At 38.2% G+C, this 22,882-nt stretch overlaps 1 protein-coding gene across 50 annotated transcripts in view; it reads left to right on the forward strand.

Annotated features, from left to right (window-relative positions):
* Positions 1 to 22,882, forward strand: part of Rims1 (regulating synaptic membrane exocytosis 1) — a 468,064-nt gene that overhangs the window by 435,297 nt on the left and 9,885 nt on the right. For all 50 annotated transcript variants that reach the window (XM_076915149.1, XM_076915147.1, XM_076915179.1 and 47 more), the window contains one exon: positions 21,053 to 21,191. In XM_076915149.1, the coding sequence (XP_076771264.1) occupies positions 21,053 to 21,191 (139 nt within the window). The remainder of the gene's footprint in view (positions 1 to 21,052; positions 21,192 to 22,882) is intronic.

Here is a 22,882-nt window from a genome sequence, read left to right on the forward strand (position 1 = left end):
TGGCCTTGAGATAATGTATACACAGAAGTGTACTATGATAACTATCTATTGATTCTCTGTTCGTTCATCTGAGGATGTCACAGACAACAGGGAGGAAACTGGAAGTGCTTATCATTGTCACCAGCACTTGTGCCAAGGCCATTCTGAGGACACTCTCAAGAATGACAGTTTCACATCTGTGTATTCAGAAGCAGAGCACTTCCTCAACAGCTCATGTGCAGGGTCACATTAATATTTACCAGCAGCTCCCTTTATTGCTTCTAACACTGCTTTCAAACCAGAAGACGCTTTGCCTATTTAGGGTTTTATAGCGTATTAAAGATGAGTCCCCTCCATGTACCTTTTATTCTGTTTATACCTTTGATACCCTGACTAATACTTGTATGGAATCAATCCACAATGTTTAGCTCAACATTTAACATCTACCTTCAGAAAGCAGGATTATGCATGGAATGAAATCATAAATACACTTAGGATGGCTGTAATACGTTTGAGATTTATGTGTTCCCTCCCCTAATTCCCAATATAGTTTCAGTCATCTGTCTTGAAAGGAATCCTAACATCTGCTTAGTTTTACACCATCTTTGTCCTTAGCCAACTCGGTGAAATGCCTCTTGCTTCGTATCTGAGCTTGCTTATAAGCAGCAAGAGATTGGTTTTCCACCTCCGTCAATGGGTTCCTCTTTTCCTCCCTCACATTTTAAACTTGGAGTCGGAGCAACAGTACAGAATCAGTGTTATCTGCACTTCTAAAAAAACCTAAGTGTAACAGTTTATAGGGGCCATATTTCGGCATCTCTGGGGAAATTACAAAGGCAGTGTTCTGCGTTGTCATAATGGAAATCTACTCAGTAAGTCTCTCAGGGTTTCTGTTGCTGTGATGAAACACCATGACCAAAAGCAACCTGGAGAGGAAAGGAATTATTTGGGTTTTGCTTCTACATTACTGTTTATCATCGAAAAAAGTCAGGTTAAGTACTAAAACAGGACAAGAACCAGGAGGCAGGAGCTGATGCAGAGGCCATGGAGGAATGCTGCTTACTGGCTTGTTCCCCATGGCTTGCTCGCCTGCTTTCTTATAGAACCCAGAACAATCAGCCCACTAATTAAGCACCCACAATGGAGTGAGCCCTCCCCCATCAACCACTAGTTAAGAAAATGCCTTGTAGGCCTGCCTACAGCATAATCATATGGAAATAATCTGTCAGTTAAGGTTTCCCCTCTCAGATGACTATAGCTTGTGTCAAGTTGATATAAAACTAACCTTTTGTCAGCCTGACACACAAAAATGTCACTGTTAATCCTAACCTTTCCTTCCTTATATATCTCCAAGACCATGCATTAACATCAACATTAATAAAGCAGTATAAAACATTTTTAAACTTAAAAAAAGTTCCACTAGTCTTACAAAGTAACTCACTCATTAGACGTTGGCCAAGGATCATTTTTCTCTAACCATTGTGAATATTAGTATTGAGGTAGAGATAAATGTGTGTGTGTGTGTGTGTGTGTGTGTGTGTGTGTGTGTGTGTGTGTGTGTGTGTGGTGTGATGTGTGTGTGGTCAGATTAAGAATTAGAGATAGGTAAGAGTGTATTTGTCATTAATGTGACATTTCCATAAGGCAAAACAAGGTCAATTACCAAGTAATTTATTGGGGAATAATGAATATAGACATTTTGAAAACATTGTCAATGGCATTTAGGCAGGTCAGAGAAGGTTGCATCGATAATTCATCAAGACTCTTAAAAGACTTGAGAGAGGAATAAGAAAGGCATCCCTAGTAGGTGAGATGCTATAGGAGAAGCAGATGGTACAGGAGATGGTACAGGGGAATTGCCAAGCTATGCAGGAGTTTTAGGATGCTGACAGTCTGCATTCAGCAGATATACCCTTTAGGAGTTAGCAAAAGGTAAACAAGACAAAATGGGCAAGAACTGAGTATGGGTGCCCTGCAGATAATGTACATGAATATGATAAAGTGGATGAAAGAGAAACCAGGTCCCAGATGCCATCTCTATGAAAGCTAAGCTGCCACAATTGGACAAGGCCATGTAACAAAGCAAGACTCTCAAAACACCAGTTGGTTAAAGAACTGGGGGCTGAGAGAGTATGAATCCCAATCATGTTCTGATAGTGATCATGACCCCAGAGCACTCATGGACATGAGAAAATTTCTAGAAGGACAGTTTGGGCCTATTAAGTGACCACTACAGACAGCCTCAAAAGCAGAATCTGTGGGAGGTACATGTAAGTAGGTTAATATTATAAGCAATTGGCTTACAGAAGCTGTAAGCCACACAGCAAGCCACAAAAAGATGGGTGAGAGAGAGTTCTGATGTGCCGGATGAATCTGCGATCCTAGGCAGGGTGTCTGCTTCACCAAGGAAACTTCAAATCCACTCTCATGATGGTCATCAGTCCTGTCTGATTACCTAAAATGAGTTTGCTTCTTTATCGGGTTCCCTGATTATGCTGTCAATTTATATCTACAAAATTACCTTTATAACACTTGTGTTTGCTCAAATACCTGTGGAAAGCAGAAGCTGGAGAGAAGTCTCAGTGATTAAGAATGCTTACTGCTCTTACAGAGAACTGATTTGGTAGCTTACAATGCCTGTAACCTAGCTCCAGATGATCTGATTCCCTATCCTTCCCAGGCACCTGAACTCACATACACATAGCCACATACACAAAGATACATACATACATACATACATACATACATACATACAATTAATAATAATAATAATCATTTTAAAAAATAACTGGGAAATGTCATCTGGTTAAGATAAGACATAAACCACAAAGCGGTAGGAATGTTAAGGTGCTTGTAGCAATTTTTCTAGATGAAATGCAAATCATCTTTTGACTATCAGGAACCGAAACCGGAGACTTTACAGAGACTGGAGAGCAGCCAAGAGAACTATCCACTGCCAAATAGCCAAACCAGTTCTCAGTTCTCAGAGATGCCTGTAGAGCCTCTGCATTAGAAGTGAATTTAGCAAGAAAGTATTTTTAAGAAGACGAAAGGGAAGTAATGAATAACGAAGAGGCCGAAAGCCAACTATCCAAGGAAAGAACCAGAACAGAATATAGTCCCAGCTGCCCCTTCTTTGTCATGATTCCTCACTGCCTTTCCAAGATAGTTAGTTGACAAGGAATATTGCTAGTGGCTCTCCTGCTTGGCTCTTGAATTGGCAATATTACAACTAGATAACCAAATGGGATATTTTACTGAAATCAGGGTAGTAGTTTTAATCTTTAATAAAAAATAAGATGTTTTTATTATTTTGTTAATTATAAATTGTATTAATATTTTCATCAAATAAAAGAATATGCTGCTTCCTACCTTCCCATTTCTCCTTGTAACTTGTGGATTTCAATGAGATGGCTGGTCAAATAACCCTTTCTTGGTCTCCAGATCGGATATTACATTATAATTCATAACTGTAGCAAAATTGCAGTTATGAAGTAACAACAAAAGTAATTGGGGGGGGCGGTCACTGACACTGACCTCTCATGTCCTCCCCACTCCTTCTCAAATTGACGCCTTTGTTTTGTCTGATTATTATTATACATTTATATGTGTAAATATATAAATACAGCCTGTTGAGTCCACTATATGTGGCTAGAATTTCAAGAATGACCTCTTTTCTTCAGATAAGCAGTTTAGGTGGCTTATCCCCTGGAGAGGCTAATTCTGCTTCTCTCAGTAAACAGTAGTTGCCTGTAGTGCCTTGTCTAAGGGTGGGGCCCCATGAAATTCCCCCTTTCAGCATCACTATTTAAGCATGATATTGTTGAGGTCCACGAACTTCGCTTCTCTATCTTTCCTAGGAGGTACCATCAAACAACAAACTTCCTGATCCTTTTGGCTCTTTTTTTAAATTATTTATTTTTGATATTATAGTATAATTACATTCTTTCTTTCTTCCCTTTCCTCCCTCCAGAAACACACATATACGTTTCCTTGATGTCTTTCAAATCCATGGGCTATTTTTTTTTCATTAATTGTTGTTCTATAAATACGTGTAAATATATATATATATATTTACATGTATTTATATATATGAATATATATATATATATATTCATATATATATATATATATATATATATATGAATAAGGTAGCAACAGCTGTTTTAAAAACAATCAGCTAAAATATCCTAGCTCTGCATTATAAATATAAAGCTCTGTGGCTTTGGAAGCCTGCTGGAAACTACCACATCAGAGCTGTAATCTCTAAACATGCTGTAGGTATGGGCTGGTGATAAATCCTTCCTACATCAGTCTTCTCCTTCAGAAGCAGACTCCAGAACAGGGCTTCATTCTACAGTTGGAATTGGAGTCTGTGTGTATGTATATATGTTGTGCATGCATGCATGGGGGTGTGTGTGTATGTGTGTGTATGTGTGTGGTGTGTTTACTGTAGCAAACCTGGCAATTTCAAATCCAGGAGGAAGCACCTTTTGGGGGTTTGTTGGTTTGTTTGTTTGTTTGTTTGTTTCAGATTGATTTAGTCCTAGGCCACTTATTTGCATTTGAACAAATGTAAACTTACTTTTAAAGAAATACTGCTTTCATCAGCTTACCTAGAATTCAATATAGCAGACACACAGAGAGTTTTATTTTCTTTTGTAGTTTTTTAAGGAATTTCAAGAACAATTTTAAGCAATTTCGAGAACATAATTGCTTTTCACTTTTCTGCTTCAGAATTGGACTTGGAAAAAGAATTTCCTAGTTTAAAAGGAGAACAGTAGAGCCCAGGGTGGTTTTCTTTAATGGTACTGTTTTACAATGGTCAGGATCCTTCCATTGTAGGGACACTATATATGGCAGTTTCGAGGTAGTACCACTCTTTACTTAAAAAGTGAAGCTTTGCGATGCTGGAGTTAGATTTATCCTGATAAAGTCTGAGAAATGAAATGTGATTGCCATGAAATAACCCTAGGATGAAGAACACAGTGCTCACTGAGTGTGGACGAGCCTGCAGATGGAAAGATCAGCCACTGCTTTTCTCCATGGTCATAAGGAGTGCTGATACCAGTGGCTTAGAATTTGCCACCACTGCATCTTGGGTCCCTTATCAAAATGTCTGTGTGGACACCTTATTTTTAAGGTTCTAGGGTTGTTTGATCTCTATGGTAAATTAGTTTAACCCTCTTAACTATTTGCATTTCAAACTCAATGTTAATTTTCAAAGTGCACTCTTAACACTGCATAAATCTTTTAAAAAGTCCATCAAGAAACATCGTTTGGTATGCTTATAAATTTGTATCTGTTCCAATGACAAGGCGTCAAGCTGGTTTTTAGCTTGTATGACAGGGAGTTCCTTCTAAGAACAGGTATCAACTTTACAGTCTTAACTAAATTTCATTTGTTCCTGCTGGTTCAACTGTAGTTAAACCATATTACATTTCTATGTGGTTTACAGAGCACATCTCTAACCCAGCAAACTGTCAGAACTCTTCTTTTATATGATAAAGTTAAGATAGTGTCTTCAGAGTAGAAAGTAAAATCTGGGAAGCAGAGAGACAGAATATAATGGGCTTCTAAGGGTTTCAAATTAATGCCAGTATCGTGTTTATCACTGGGCCTTTCATATCATTATATTGCTGGTATTTTCTGTATATTAATACTTATATGTCTGCTTAGGGATATACATTGATGCCACCACAGAAACAATATGTACAGTTCTTGGCTCAATTCACTTTTTTTTCCTAGCATTTCCTTTCATTTTTTTAGGCATTGCATATAGCAACTTATTTCCTAGATTTCAAATGATGAGGGTAGCGGAACAGAAATGCATGACATTGTTTATATTGAAGATTGAGTTATTAACATTAATTTAATTAGCTATTTAACTTTTAGTACTGTATGCCAACTGTATTCATCAACAAATATTTTCATCTTCTTTCTTGCATTTTTTTTTATTCTTTCTTAGGATAATGAGCAAGTGTATTTAGCTTTCAATGCTTATTCTTAATAATAGTCAGAGAAGCAGTTTCCAGTAGTTTCTCAAATATCTAAGGAAACCAAGTGTCGTATAAATCAACATTTTTTAATATAGTTATATTATTCCTAGACATAGTCAGTCATCCTGCTTGACACACAGCCCACCCTCATAGTCAGAAAAGGACAAATTATTACAGATGCTTCCATCTTGTAATGCCACTTTGAGGTGGGGTCCGATCTCAGTATTATCTGAGATGAAGTATGCAGAGTATTTTACTTTAAGAGGACTCATTAGCTAGGATCTCTCTATGTTGAAATTGTGTGTGTGTGAGTGTGTGTGTGTGCGTGCATGTATTATATATGCATATGTGTGTTATGCATGCATATATGTGTGTTATACATGCGTATGTGTGTGCAGATATATGCATATGTTCATGTGTGCAGGTGTGTATGAGGCCACAGGCCAGTAACTATGTCATTCCTTAGGAACCACTAATATTACTTTTTGAAGCAAGGTTTCTCACTAAAACCTGGATCTTAAAATCAGGCTGAACTCGCTGACTGTGGAGCTCCAGGTATCTTCCTGTCTCTGTTTCCCCAACAGTAGAGAAACAAGCTGTGGTCACCAAAACAGGCTCTATAGGTGGGCACTGGACAGTCACGCTCAAGTCTTCATTTTTGTACAACATGCCATCTGAATGATAACATCTGAAGATGTTATCATTTCAGGAATTTAATGACAGACACTCACTCTGTGTACAAGTCTCCTAAATTCACCACTTTAAATCACAGTATACTTGATTCCTTTCCCTTGTTTCAAATTCTAAATTACCTACCTGATCACTCAGAAAATAGCCTAACAATTAGTTCTCATTCCTCAAGAGTAAAATTGTCAAATGATTGTTAGAAAGTAAGTCAAAAAACTGGTTCCAACATATTTAATGGTTATTTCAAATCCATATGACTCCCCAATTGTGATGAACCAAATGAAACATGTTGGCTGATAATGTTTTCGGCGTGCTTGACCACTTTTCACAGTTGAATTTGCTTCTTCTGCCTTCATTTACTGTCATCTCATTGGTGATATACCACTGAATGACTCCGTGACTGGAAAAGATTTAATTTATGCCTAAAAGGGTTGGCTTGCATAGTGTTCCTATGTGGGGTGTGGGGCAGAGTTTGGGTAGAGCAGTGGAGACAGTCTGCATATGGGCTGAGTGGGATTTCTGTGGGACTAACTATCTTGCTTACTGGATGTTTGATACTGACCATGTTACAATTTCAGCCTACTGAAATGGAAGTATTATGTCTGCCAGTCAGGTCCCCAGTGTACTTACTGATAAAACAGGAATTGGATTGTGTTCAAAAGTTAGCAGAGTAAAGATGTTCCCTGAACTTCTCACCTCTTAATTAGATAAATACAAGAGAAACTCAATGTTTATTTTTTAATGAATCTGAATTTCCTTCCTCTGAAAACTCAGGAGTTAAAAAAAGTACTATAATATTCAATTTTATAGTTTTGAAATGATCGGCCCTACTCACCCTGTTTTCTTACAACCTTTATTTAAATCAATTCTTGCTAAAAGGAATCAATCTTCCATTAAAAGTATTTAGGAAAAAATTATGTGAAAAAAATCATAAGCCAGTCTTTCTGCTATATGTCAGTACATCTACTTTTATTCGGTGACATGATAGTTGTATTAGACCAAACCTCTCTCTACTTCAAACACCGTAAGCTTGTTTAGCTTTCTCCCTGACAAACATCCTTGTTCACACCAAGTTCTCATAAAACCCAGTATCTACCTTCTTGCATATCCAAAGATTGCAATTGTTGAATTGAGGGACTTTACACATGTTCCAGCTTTTTACGGGTGCACTTGAACTTCATGGTAAAGCATACTGGTGGGATTACTCATCCGTGGAAGAGCAGACCACAAAAGGATGCCTGAACTAGGACTGGACGTGAGGTTAGAACCATTTCAGCAGGAATTTCTAGGTTCCTCAGGATCTAGAGGATAATTCCTAAGGACATCTGGGAAGACACATCTTCTCAGTTGCTCTTGCTTTCTATGGAAGGAATGGCTACCTACTATGAAAGAGATGAATACAGAGAAGGCCCTTTAAAATATGGGAGGAATGGGACCCCAGACAGAGGTTAAGTGCTGCATTGAGACTATCTCATACAGTGACATTGGCTTGGTGTGTGTGTGTGTGTGTGTGTGTGTGTGTGTGTGTGTGTGTGTGTGATGAAATGGGATTTCATTTGTTTAGTCCAGACTAGGCTCAAACTTACAAGCTTCCTTCCTCAAACTTCCTGAGTGCTGCTGACTGCAAGGATTTACCATTCAACACAGCTTCATAAGTGACTTGAATGTAGTACATTCTTATTACCTGTCTATTGATTTAAACCATTTGTGATTTGATCTTCCTGAAGTCCCCTTTACATGTACCATATCCATCCAGTTTGTGAGAAAATCATAGCGGACACCAATGTGAAAATGTGTGCAACTGAAAACATTCCAGGAAAGAGTCACAGATGGCTATTTTCAGGAATTTTGTCTTTAGAAGATAGTCTAACATAATTTTATTCTGTCTTTATAGCATTGAACAGTATCAAGTGGACAGTACTTATTCTCCTTTCAGTAATTACCTTCCTAAGTATTTACCCCTTTCCTTCCACACAGACATCTGAGCATTCTGTTAGCAGCTCCATTTTTGACTAGGAAAATAAGCCCTTATACAATTCTGCTAGTGGTTCAAATTAATTTGACTCTAGACCCCAGAATTTGGAATTCATAGGATTTTCCTGATTTGTTTTGTTTTAATCATTAAAAAAAAAATGTATTAGAATGCTTGGCCTTATAAAAACTCCAAACAACACCCAGCAAATATGTTCTAGTGATAATATATAGATTCTGCTATAGAATCTAATTGCAGCTACCTCTAACAACTCATACACTACTCAAAATAGATCAATGAGCTAATCGCTTTTCCTTCTGTGGGTTAGGAAACAGAGGCATAGAGAGGCTAAGCCAGTGTCCCACAGACACAATGAGCAATGAAGGGGCTGACTCCAAAGTTTCCCCAAGCTACTACTGAGAATTGTCAGACAGTTTTGGATTTGGATAGAAATAAAAAATCCCCTACATAGTAATTTAGTGAGAGTAAATGTTCTTTGAATACGAAGTAAACAATTGCAGCAATCACTTTTTTTCTGTATTTCAATTTGAAACATTGTTTCACTTTATAGCGGAGGTAGTAGAGAGGAAGGCGATTGTACGTATTTCTACTTCTAAGAAGTTTTGCTTCATTTCACTAACTGCTTAGCTGAAAGGACGATAACAAATGCATTGAACTAAATGGAATAGTTTTTTTTTTTCTTTTAAATCATCTTAGCAGCAATATTTTTCAACACTGAGAGTTAACACATGATTTAGGCATGCCCACATTAGCAATGCTTGCATGCCACTTTTAATCGAGGCAAGCTGAAAAACAAGCCTATTTAAGCACTAAATAAATGCTTGACTTCATCCTCAGCCCCCAGAGGTGAGTGGCATTTGTTAAATAAACAACAGTTTTAGAATGCGAAATTCATGACCCATTCTTTAGGTGTTTTGTGTGGTGAGGTACTTACAAGAATACAGACTGGGTGACTTAAGCCCCGGAGTCTGAGGAAGGGCAGATGCTGGCAGTACTGTTTTCTCTGGAGGTCTGAAGATAGTGGTCTTCTCCTTCCTTCCCTTGCTTTCCCCTTCCCCTGTCTCCCCACTCTTTCCCCCTTTCTCTGATATATCCTAATCTAATGTTCCAATTATGCTATACTGGACATTATGCCTATCCTAAAGGTCACTTTTTCCCCCCAAATACAGTCACATTGGAAGATACTTGTGGCTAAGTCCTCAGTTTTGGCATTCTGGGGAGACACAGTTCACACCACAAAACCGGAAAGATGGAGGCACTGGAATTAGTCAGTTTGCACAGGATGCTTTTCATTTGAATCTTCTCTCTGACTTGGCTTCTGCAAAAACACAATTTGGTACCGGTGTGTGCGTGTGCGTGTGCGTGTGCGTGTGTGTGTTACACTCCTAAGAACTGTTAGGCAGTATCATCTAGTGAAATATTCAGATTGATTAGCATATATTAAAGGCTATCTTGAACTCTGTTGTTTACAATTCATCAGCTAGGCAAGGGAAAGGACACATGAAGGTACTTCACTGAAAAGATAAGTGTGATTGGCTAAAGATGTAACAAGCAAGGCAGGTGGCCCCTCACAGCAATACCTGTTGTGTGGGAGAGAAGAACTGTTAGCTGTAGGCAAGTTGAAACATGTAGGTGCCAGTGTCTGCCAGAGGTGAGTCTCATTCTTAAGTTGCATCTACACAGAATTTGAAATACAGGACAGAGACCAAGGAAAACATGAATCTTTATCTCCCATATTAAGTGTGTCAATACAAAATATTTGAAGTATTCTTTGAAGGAAAATATTGTCTGGGGTTTATTCCCCTCTCTCTTGTAAGAGTATTTGAAATAATTGCATTTGGATCTATTTTACTGCTGTATTGATTTCATTATAGATCTCTGTGTTAAATGAGTCGATAAAAGATAGTAGGCTTTGTAACTTGTTGAAATAATCCGGAGAATCACTATGCAGATGAGAAATCTGGAAAAGAAAGAGAAAGGAAATTTTCCAAAATAAGCCTCAGAAGTATGAAATTTTTACAAGTTATGCTTATCTGCCGTAGGATAGACTGTAGCTTTAAATAAACCCTGGCACGACTCAAAAGGAACATGCTTGTTTATTTGTTTAAATACTAAAGAACATTGTGGCACTTTTAGGGCAAATCATCTAAGTAGTCTCTTGCTACTTGGCCAGCAGGACGTGGGAAGCATCTGCCATCGACAAACAGATGTTGAATATTCTGTGTCTAGCTCTCAGTTCTTCCCTTTGCCCTCACCCTGTCTTTCCAGTTCTCTGCCCCTGTCCTCTTCCCTCGCCCTCTTCTCCCTTCCTTTCTTCTTCTACTTCTCTCTCTTTCCTCCCTCCCTTTGTCTTCTCTACTTCTCCTCCTGTTCACTCTTCTCCTCTCTTCTGTCCGAATTAACTTATATAGATTATCACAGTCAGCATTTAAAATTGTTATAGGAATGGACAGGCAGCGGCTCAGTTGATACAGTAGCCAACCTCACAAGCATGAGGAGAGCTACCGTCAGTAAAAGGGATGAATGGTAGTTCATGCTTGATGCTCCAGCCCTGGGGAATGAGGAATGGATATAGCATCTTGCAGTCTTGCTGGCCAACCAGTCTAGCTCAATGTAGAGCTCCAAATTCATTGAGAAACTGTCTCAAAATCTAAGGTAGGGGGCAATGGAAGATACCCAATAATCTCTTGAACATACGTACAAGTGTGTTAGAGGCCAAACCTACTCCATTTTGAGACTGGACTCCATCTTAAAAGAAAAGACGCCTGAGAACTTGACATACAGCTGAACCCAAGCTGCACCCAAGTACCAGGAAAGGACCGCATGGCTTGTCCTTGGCCCACACCCCAGAGTTATCCTCTAACTACTTCCTATTAACAGTCATCAAAGATGAGACTGATTCTTTTCAGATGTACTTTCAGACCGTTTGTGGTTGTTCACAGTCTTGCTTCAGAACACCCACCTGTCAGCTTACAATAGTCATTCAGTTAGATGCTTGCCAGGATAGACACCTTCTTCACAATGCCATCCTGCTACGTCAGGGTTGGCAGTGAGTAGGTCCAAGCTCAAGTTTGAATAAAAGGACCCTAATGTGATTACATCAGAGTCACCTCGTGCTTTGTCTTGTGTAGCTCACAAACTGTATATATGTATATATATATGTGTGTGTGTGTGTGTGTGTGTGTATACACACACACATATATATACACACATATATATGTATATGTATATATGTGTATATGTATGTATATATACATATAAATATATGTATGTATATATGTATGTATATATGTACATATATACACACATATATGTATGTACACATACATATATACATAGTACAATTATATGGACTACTATTATTACATCTTTTAAATTAACATTTAGCATGAAATAATTAGTTGTGTTATGACACTGTTACAATGTGAATTATTGTGCTTTATTCATGTTCAAGCCCCACTACTCCATTATACCTGTTTCTTCCTGCTTTCCCTCTTCTTCCCCACCAAATAGTGTCCTTCTGATTCCATATCTTATATATGTATATATGACATGAATATATATGTTTTAATAAAAAATATTTAAAAATCAATGCAATAAAACATACACTGTATGCCTGTCTAGGAGTCTGGCTTATATTTTCCCCTCTATTTTACAGGAGGAAACTAAGACCTAAGAGAGCCTGTGAGAGCAGTTGAGAATATTGTCTGTTCTTCCACAGGACTTGGGCTTGCCCACATGGCAGCTCATAACTGTGTGTAACTCCAGTTGCGAGGGATATGATGCTTTATTCTGACCTCTGCAGACAATAGACAGGCAACTGGTACATATAATACATTCAGAGAAACTGGTACATATAATACATTCCAGAAATCTAATAAAACAAATTGAAAAATCAAAACTTGCCCATGAGCTGCCTGTAGGCAGCACTTGTAAGTGTGATGACACTTGGTGACTATTGCTGTGACAGTGTTCTGTGTTACATTATGTTGAACACAAAGTTCACACAGTTATCTATGAACCTTGTTGATATTGAGAAGGTGGAGATGTTGAGGTGTGACAAACAGAAATGATAGCAATGGCATGTGGCCATACCCTGTCCCCTGAGAAAGCCATCTGTGGGATCGCTCATTGGCTTTCTGTTCTGATTTCACACTTTGCCATCCTTCCTCACTACCATGCTAAACTCTGGTCTTTCAGGAAATAACTCCCTCAAATTAGTTATAGTTAACCCTTAAACATTTGGTTCATTTGCTGTGGAATATAGTCATAACATCCCCCGACTCACATTCACTAGCCACACAGTTCTTCCTTACACACTAACCTGCTGTCTCTCATTAAGTCCAAGACTGTCAGATTGTCCAGTTGCGTGGTACATCTGCTGTTCTTTGAGTACCCTAGAAAATCTTTCCTGGCCTTTAGTCAGTCTAGATTAGAAACATCTGATTCACCAGGAGCTGAGACAAATGGAAGAAAAAGATCTGAACTTCTCACCTCATGATTGAGCCAGATGACCTGCTCACGAAGTGATACTGAGCAAGCTTCACACTTCACTGCCTTCTCTGGCCTCCCCGTCCCTCTGTGTTATTTCAGTCTATCCTGATGGTTACAGCAGCTCTAAACTCCGTCAGCTAATAGACCATACTGCATGCATCATTGTGGTCCCAAGTTACTTAATCAATTGTGCCTGTTACTTTTCTCATTTTTTCCCAGTTCATGGACAGAATTCAGTAATCATTTGTGCATTAACTACTACTTTGAGCATGATCTCTCAGATCTGACTTTCCTTTAAACTCTCTAACTAATACTACTAGGCCTGCTAATGTGTTCCCTATTTCTCAAATAGGAAGAACTCCACTATCACACAGACTAAACAATGGACCTCTTCTAGTACAAGGTGGCTCTCAAAGCACCACCTTTCAACCGCAACATCAATTTTCAGAGTTACCTGAGTTGCTGTCTGTATGGGCCCATCTTTCATCAGTCTCCACACCTCCCAGGATCTCCTCCTTATGAACCTTCTGATGTGATCCATGCTCTGTGTTACCGTGGCTCTGCCTTTTTTTTTTTTTTTTTACTGAAATTCTAAATATTAACCAAGATAATCTTGCTGTTTTATATTTTATTTATTTTGCTTTCTAAGATAATTACATAATTTCTCCTTCTCTTTCCTCCCTCCCAACTTCTTACTGTCTCTAAAATTATTTTTCATTAACCTCTGTCTCTGTCTCTCTGTCTCTCTGTCTCTCTCTCTCTCTCTCTCTCTCTCTCTCTCTCTCTCTCTGTCTCTCTCTCTCTCTCTCTCTCTCTCTCTCTCTCTCTCTCTCACACACACACACACACACACACACACACAAATACTACTTCTTGATTACTACACACATTATTCTGATTTCTGCACTCTTGCACTCGCCTCCTCCCCCACTCCAGTATGTAGAAAGCTGCCCTGAGCCTGCTTACCTATCTTGACTTTCTTCTAGAACAGTCAATAGGACAGAGACTGTCACACGCTCCAACCTGTTTACTCTTTCTATTTTTATTTTGCTGTTGTTGTTTGTCTCTGTTGTTTTAGAAGGGATCTCACGAAGTCCAGGGATGGCCTTGAGTTTATTGTGTAGCCAAGGATATACTCCTGATTCTTCTGCCTCCACATCTAGAATTCTGGGATGAAGGCACATACTGCCATGCCTGAAATGTTCTTTTTACTTTGTTTTGCTTATCTTTGACATTGTATTTTAGCTACAACATCCCTCCATTTTCTTCCTTCCAAATCCATTCTTATACCCTTCCTTATAGTTCTTTCCTTAGCGATTAAATTTAGCCACATAGACTTGATGTATCTATATGTTGTTATATCATATCCTTCTTTCTGTCTGCATTTCTCCATCCCTAGTCTTGTATGGTTATCATTCATATGTCAGGTATGTTTTACCTTGTCCTTGCCTTGTCCTGTTTCTGTTATATTGTCACACCAGCATGATTCTTGCCATATTATAGCATGTGGATGTTTAAACAGTATATGACAAAGAAGGAATTTTATTAGTCAGCAAGTGCTTATATATCAACGTCTCAAAAATGCAAAGAGATTTCTCATGCAAATCTGACATCTTTTCTAAAGTCTTTGAGAGAACGTCTGCTTTTCAATAGCATGAGTAAAATATTACTTGCAACACTACCGATTTTACTAATTTTCCATGAGTCAATGTTTTACATGAAAGTGCACTACTTTTCAATCCTTATAATTGTAAAATACTTAAGGTAGCATTTTAAAATAAAGTTTCCATGTCATAATTTGATAGTTTGGTAAGTTGACTGCATGTATTTGTAAGGTGAATAATTCTTCATTAGATTATAAAAGTGACAAATGGTGAAATATTCTCAACTAATATTTCCTAATGTTTTTATATCTAATTATACTTATAGAAAAATGTAATATGTGGATGTTATAAATACAGATAATTGTAATACATTTATGACCATGTAGATTGTGATTTTAAATGTTTCACAAATGGGAACATTTGTGAAACACACATATGAATGCAAAAATATCTGTGGCAAAACCATTTTCTACTTGCTAATCATGTTAGACCAGACTTTACATTTTCCTAAACAAGAATGATGGAATGATTACAATATTGAAATTTCAAAAACTAGGTTTCTAATCCTACATTCGCTGTTAACTCAAGAGATTTGAACAAGCTGACATCTAGAATGTACGCCCTGTTAGAACAAGGGTCCTTGGCCAAATAACCAGCATCTACAGGAGATTGAGTCTAGATTAAGTCTGAACAATGTTGTTTCATGGATTACCTTTCTGTGTATTTCTAGTCTCCACACACATAAGGCAACGGTCCCTCTAACCCTTACATTCTAAATCAATGTTAAATCCTTATGAGTCTGAGCAAGTTACATTCAAAACTAGAACTATTTGTTAAGCTAAGGCTCAGTCCAACAGCATTCCTTTCAGGGCTATTTGTTAATATAAATAGATCAGCGGGTGGGTGTCAGTTCTTTGGCCAGTTCCCACCTGAAGAAATAAACAAAGTTTGAAAATTATAAAAAAGTATTGTTCAAGTTTACAGGACTGCATGAATATAAAAGTTTAAATAATTTCTCAAATCTATTTTTTTCTTATTCCAGAATCTAACTCATATACAATCTAAACACTATTGAATTTGAAGCTCTCCTAGTAATACTCTTTGGATCTACCCTGCTTTTAGAAAATTAGCATCTCAGTTTAAAAGTAGAAACGAATTAGAATTGGAATATGAGTTAGGAATTCACACTTATCTTCTAGAAATCCCAACATGAGCTCCTAAATATCTATGTCCTTAAAATAGCCTGCAAATCAAGTTCCAGGTAATCTAACATCTTCCTCTGACATCTGTGAACACTGCACTTTCATGAGACATGTGCATAAGTATTTGTCAATGAAAGGTTATTTGTTTCTAAAATTTTTCTTTATACTCCTCAAGCACTTATATAACAAATGTTAAATATTTAAACCTATGTTTAAATAGTTTAAAAAAGTGTTTAGGAGATTTTTAAAAAAAATCAGACTTAGTCATTCAACAACTCAGTAACCTGGATAACCAGATCTCCATGAAATCCTGAGATCTGTAGCAACAGAGTCTTGCCATGGCTACACAGGGCAGGGTCAGGTACTGAGGAACGACACTGCGTCACAAGGCTGAAGGCTGGTAACCTCTGGCTTTTAACTACTTCTAACTGTTCTGGGGGCCAGAAGCTCATGGGTTCGGTCAATTTAACTCTCTCTTGCTCTTCTGGGGCCGACTTTTGGTAATTTCACTGACAAAGGGAAAAGAAGGAAGGGAGGAAGAAAAGGAAGAAAGGAAGGAAGGAAGGAAGGAAGGAAGGAAGGAAGGAAGGAAGGAAGGGCACAAATATATATATATATATATCTGTGGATGGAGGAGAGCCCCAGTAGGTATACTTCATTTATTCTCTCTGCTTTTTTTATACCTTCATAGACATAAGTTCTTAATAAAATTACCTCCGAGGTAAAATGTTATACAAAAGGCAGGTTATAGAGGGATGTTGATAGTAAGTTCAAATTAGTGTTTCATTCTGTAAGCTTGTTCTAAGTTCAAAGCAACAGTTTCACATGGTCTTGCTTTATCATAGTGCACACCTGTGGCCTCATCCTTGGGCCTGACCTAAAATGAAAGTTTTTCCTGGAACACAAATCTGTCCCAAGTCTATTTCTCTTCTTAATGTAATTTGTGAAAGCTCACTGTATTCCTTATTATGCAGCCTTTACTTACTATGCTATGAGGAGGGGCCACATTGTATTCTTGATCCTAACTTTATTACATCTTTCTGGCAAAACAACTAAAAACCATCTCCTTAAATTTTATTCCGAAAATTATTTGAATCAAATTAGGAATTCTGTAAAGTCATTAATATATCTAAACAACATTAATTCATAAAAATTCATCTTCATGTTGACCTGCAGGAAATTTGACCACTAGGGTGGGCTGATGCCCAGGAATCATTAGGCTATGTAATAGTGACCGGAAAGGCATATCAGCAGCAAGAAGCAATCCTGGGACAGAGTCTCTGGAACCATGCCGCTCCAGAGTGAACCCATCACAGCCATTCGAAGTGGTGGGCCATCCCTGGGAAGCTCACTTGCTTGCCATGGCCTTTCCTAGATGGCTTCTATCAGAGTCTTGTCATCATCAGAAAACCTGGACCTATGAGCTCTTGTAAGAAAAACCATCTTTGTACCAACCACCAGTGTGCTCCTCCTCCCTGCTGCCATTACCAGGACCCACCGTACTGTACAGAACACTTCCTTCTTGGCTTTTCAAATGAAGCCTTTGCTGCTCAGCCCATCACTCTGTATTATTCTTACTCTGTCCAGTGTTTAATTCACAGCACCTAAGGCCAACAATAATATATCTTCATTGTTTTCCTCTGTGTATATCAAGTGTAATGTAATCTTCATGGTAGCAGAACATCTAATTTTTAATATGTCTCTGGGACCTAGAATTGAGTATGATCATAAGAAGTTCTTCATAAGCAATTACTGGATAGAAGGATGAGTGAAAGCATGAATGAAAACCATGTTACTCAAGACTCCTAACCACCAATCCTCTTAGCAGCTTCCTTCAACTCCCAATAGAGCGTCACCATTTATAGTCTACCTTCTACCCTTGGGTACTGTTTACATTATGAATTGATGCCCCACCATGGCCCTTCTGCCTCACAAGCCCTTAGCAAATGATCCCCATAACTCCACTTGTCCAGATACTTGATAGTGCAGAAGAAACATCGTTCATGTAAAGTGCTTGGCTGCAGAAATATTTCATGACATTTATACATTTTTTATACACATTGTGGTATTTACATATACAGATTAAGATTTTAGGGATGGGACTCAAGTCTGAGCATGATGTTTGTATATGTTTCATATGCTGTATACCCATAGCCTGGGTATTTTAGTATAATACTTTAAACAGTTTTTACACTGTTCATCCATGCATACGGTATAAATTGATCATATTCTTCTCAAACTCATCCCCTTATCTCATTCCCTCTCCTTTCCAACTTCACGTATTCATTTTTTTTATATATATTCCACTGATTCTTCTTGGTGCTGATCATTTGCTCATGGTGTGGACTATCTTCTGGAATGTGGTTAGCATTACCAGGGGCCACATCCTTATGAAAACTGATTTTCCCTATTTCAGAAGTCCTTTTAGTCTATCTAATTTTTTTTTTATCACAGACTATTACAAGAGGAATATTTTGCTTGTGACATCATGTTGGTACCCAAAATGTTTGGGACTTTTGAGGTAGTTCTGATGTTGAATTTTTGGATTAGAATATTCAATTTGTATTTCTATGGCTTTCTCCTGTTTCTGAAGTAGGATCTACCCAGTATATGCACATGAATGAAAGATGCTCTAACAACATACTTATTTTCTAAATGAAGTATGCCCAAGAAGCAAGCTTAGTATATAAATGAATAAATACCAACAGCATTTTCAGTGGCATGAAGTTCCTGTCTTCTGTATGTACACATGTTCTACAAAAACAAGTCACATGAGAAAGACAAGAGACCTAAAAAAGAAGGAAGGAAGGAAGGAAGGAAGGAAGGAAGGAAGGAAGGAAGGAAGGAAAGAAGGAAGGAAGGAAGGAAGGAAAAAGGGAAAAAGAAACACTGTTCTGAGAAATAATTAAAACAAAACAAAACAAAAAAACAAAAAACAGGCCTCCCCACACTATTGCTGGCAACTCTCAGCCCTGGTGGGCTGGCCAAGGATGCACTGGCAGCAATGGCTGGCCTGTTCTTATCTCTTGGAGACTGACTCAGAGTTCCATGATCTCTGCTCTGCCCTCCAACTCAGCTGCCTCCAAGGCTACCACCAATGGAATGACCGATCGCAGCCTCCCCAGCTCTCTCTGGTTTGCTGCCTCTCAGCTATAACCCTTCTGGTCAGCAATCCCACATTCCAGTAACTCAGTAAAACAAAACTCTTGAAGCTTATAATTAACCAGTCAGATTTATATATCAACAGTTCTCAATTCACAAGGTGCCCACCCAATAATTTCAGAGCCAAATGATAATGATACAAGCTGCCCCACCTGATTAGACAAGTTACCCCAATTATTCTGTCTCTATATGAGATCCATAGCTACCTGTGGCTATTTAAGACTACCAGGAATCGCTGGGCGGTGGTGGTGGCGCATGCCTTTAATCCCAGCACTTGGGAGGCAGAGGCAGGTGGATTTCTGAGTTCGAGGCCAGCCTGGTCTACAAAGTGAGTTCCAGGACAGCCAGGACTACACAGAGAAAACCTGTGTCGAAAAAACAAACAAACAAACAAAAACAACAACAAAAAACAAAACAAAAAAAGACTACCAGGAATCAGGATCTTCTTCCTGTCCATGCTCTCTTCTCCTCCCTTACCTGAGAGGGGCACCTCTCTCTCCCCAACTCTTAGCTCTGCCTCCCTTCTCCCTGTCCAATCACAGACCTGCTGCACTAATATTTTAATGTAATTGGACAGGCTGAATCTCTAGTGGGAAATCGGGTCATCCTTCTGAGTCTTGTTAGCATTGTTATGGCCACATTATTCTTTTGAAAGGCAATTTAGAAATTGCAATGAAAATACTAGCATTTTAGTCTCTAGGAATTTATTCTGCAAAAAAAAAATCCTATCATAACTGGAATGTCTGTAACTGAAGACTTGGTTTAGTTTGGAATCGGCACTGCTGTCTAGTGGAAGAATGCCAACTTTTGTAGGGTATATTAAATGGAATGAGAAAATCATTTCCGAGTGTGTATAATGTCCCATTGTGTTTAATAGAGCTCTTCTGGTTTTATTTTTTTTTCACTGTTCATCCATGCATGCAACATATATACGGATGACACTGACCAACACTCACATGTCACCTGCGGTTCTGGATATTGATTTAGCTGTAAGTAGATAGATGTTTTATGGCAGGTATGCCATGAGCAAAAATGAGTAACAAAATAGGACACGGAGATAAAGACCATCTCCAGTGCTTGCTATTTCTGTAATGCCTGAACACTCTATAACATACATGCATTGGCTCTATCAAGAAATAGCAATAAGAAAGTGAGCAGTAAAAATGTAATAAGCCCATCAAAACACCTATAAGAAGAACATGTAGAGCGTGACATCTATTATATCTTTGATTATACAAATTAAAGAGGAGATACAGTGACCAAATGAGAGGGTAAGATGTCTCCTTTGATATGACATATTTAGAACTGTACTTAGATGCCTGCATTTTTGAAAGATAATGGGGAATGAAAGTTTTACAGGTGGGTGGGTGCATATTTTATATACTGAAACTAGACTACATGCAGTAAATTAAGGTGTTGTAAAAGCCATCAAAGAAACTAAAGAATCACTGCTCCTTTACATGAAGGTTGGTGAGACATGGAAGCACCAATACTATAGAGTTTTTCATTTTGAGGAGTCTGCTAATTTTTGGAGATGGCCCATTCCTGTAGGTCTGCTTCTGCACAGTTGGACTGTTTCAGATTAAGAACCTGTTAAGTTGCTCAGTATTATTTTCCGTCTAACAATCCAGTGCCAGATCCGTTCTTTTCGATAATGTTTTCACCGCTGTACCACACTAGTTCACTTCTGTTCTCAGAGACCCCGGGCCATCCCTGGAGCAGTGGCCTGCCGTACCTACCGCTAACCAATCCATGAAAGTACTCTTTGGGAAGACGGTTAACCATATTCCCTTCAACTAGAGCTGTTCTCATAAAACATTTAATGCCAACGAAAAGTAACTATTGCTTTTGCAGAGCCAATGGCTATTCAGGTGAGGGAAAAAAAAGTGGCTAAACTAAAACTTGGTTCTTGTTTCCATTCTCTCCCAACAGAGTCAGGCCACAAGAAGTTGAAGAGCACTATCCAGAGGAGCACGGAAACGGGAATGGCGGCTGAAATGCGGAAGATGGTGAGACAGCCAAGCCGGGAGTCCACGGATGGCAGCATCAACAGTTATAGCTCGGAAGGAAAGTAAGTGATGTGACGTCTTGCTGCATGTGGCCTTGAAGAATGGGTTCTTTGGGACTCCTTCTGAGTCACTTATTCCTGTGCCCAGGAATTTCCCCACCTGTTTCAAAGCAACCTGACATCCTGGAAACACCTGCAGACATATCCCTGCACCTGTTCAAATCTGTCAAAGAAATAAAACAAGGTCCTTCACTGAACAGTTAGTATAGAAATGCCACATTTAATAAATTCTTTCATATAGGAAGCATACGGCCTGGCTCTGTCACCAGAAGCTCCTGAATGAAAATTTAGAAGCAAGAAACTGATTTCTGAGTTCCCAATTTCTCTCTAAACTATTCTGAGCTGTATGATATTGTAAGCCTGACTCATTTTTACACATAGGAGACTTACATTATCCTGTTTTTTAAAATACCACTAATTCATCTCTACCTTATTGTGGGGGGAGAGGGGAAGACTCTATCTGCCTCATGTTTCTAATTAAAGTTTTTAGTTCTAAAATTGATTAAATTTGAAAGTATAGAGACACATTTTTTTCTGTTTCTTTGTGAGTACTTTTACTAATTTGTGCAGTTACTTAACAACATCTGCATCTTTTTCTAAGTTTAAAATTTGGGGGGTTAAAACTGGATTCTTTAGGAAGAAATGATTCTTCTAAATAACCACTATGTTTGCTTAGTGGGTTACAAGAGATGAAACAAAAGTTTTTCATAATTACCAAGCCACTAGTATTTTTGCCCCCTTAAATCTGAATAAATCAGGGTTTGCCAAATAGCTTCCTAGGTAAAGGTTGTACCTAATGACCTGATTTCGATGCCGGGAACCCACTTAAAGATGATAGGAGAAAACTGGTTTCTAAAGGTTGACTTCTGACCTCTGTACAAAGCCATGGCAGGTGCATGACTTTGTATGTACACACACACACACACACCTTACATTATACACACAGTAGTAATAACTACAAATTTTCAAAATGGAAGATGTTAAGTGTATTCTCTGTAAGAGGTTATATTTATGTCCTATATTTATTAAATATACTAGCAGTTGTTTAAAATGTTCATGAGTAAACATGTATAGTTAATAAGATTGAATTACAAGTATCTAGAAAAGTTGATAAACTATAACAGTCTTCCTGAATGGAGCCTCAGGCCTTAAAGTGAGATTGAGATTATAAACTGCCAGAAGCCTGCTCTGGTAAGGGGAATGTATAGGACGAAGGACAAAAGGCTGATGGTATCAGGTTTTGTAGGAAACCTTCTAACTGTACTGGATGCTAGAAGCTGATAGCTTCTGAAATACTGAATACTTTCTTGCTTATTCTGTGGTTAAAAACCTGCTGGCTTTGGAGTTTAACACCTGAGGTTTAACAGCAGGGGATTAAGTTATTTCCCACCTGCTGGTCAATCATTGGAGTGCAAGGAGTTCATTAACTCTTTGTCAGCTAGAAGAAATTTTGCTTGCAGAAAGAAGCACTCATTTTGAAAAGAGACTTGAATCTTTATTTCTGAGAGAAAGAAAAAAGGGAAACTACTTTCTATTGTCGTGCTTAATTCTTATATCTCCCCAAGATACATGATCATATGATATTCCAAGAGACATTTTTTCTCAAAAGTTCACAAGTTTAAAGCATAAATTCAAATCAAAATTGAATAAGACGTTGCAACAGAGATGTTTACATGTGTTTCCATTAAGACTAG

Source organism: Arvicanthis niloticus, chromosome 17 (genome assembly GCF_011762505.2).
Source record: "Arvicanthis niloticus isolate mArvNil1 chromosome 17, mArvNil1.pat.X, whole genome shotgun sequence".
Lineage (NCBI taxonomy): Eukaryota > Metazoa > Chordata > Mammalia > Rodentia > Muridae > Arvicanthis > Arvicanthis niloticus.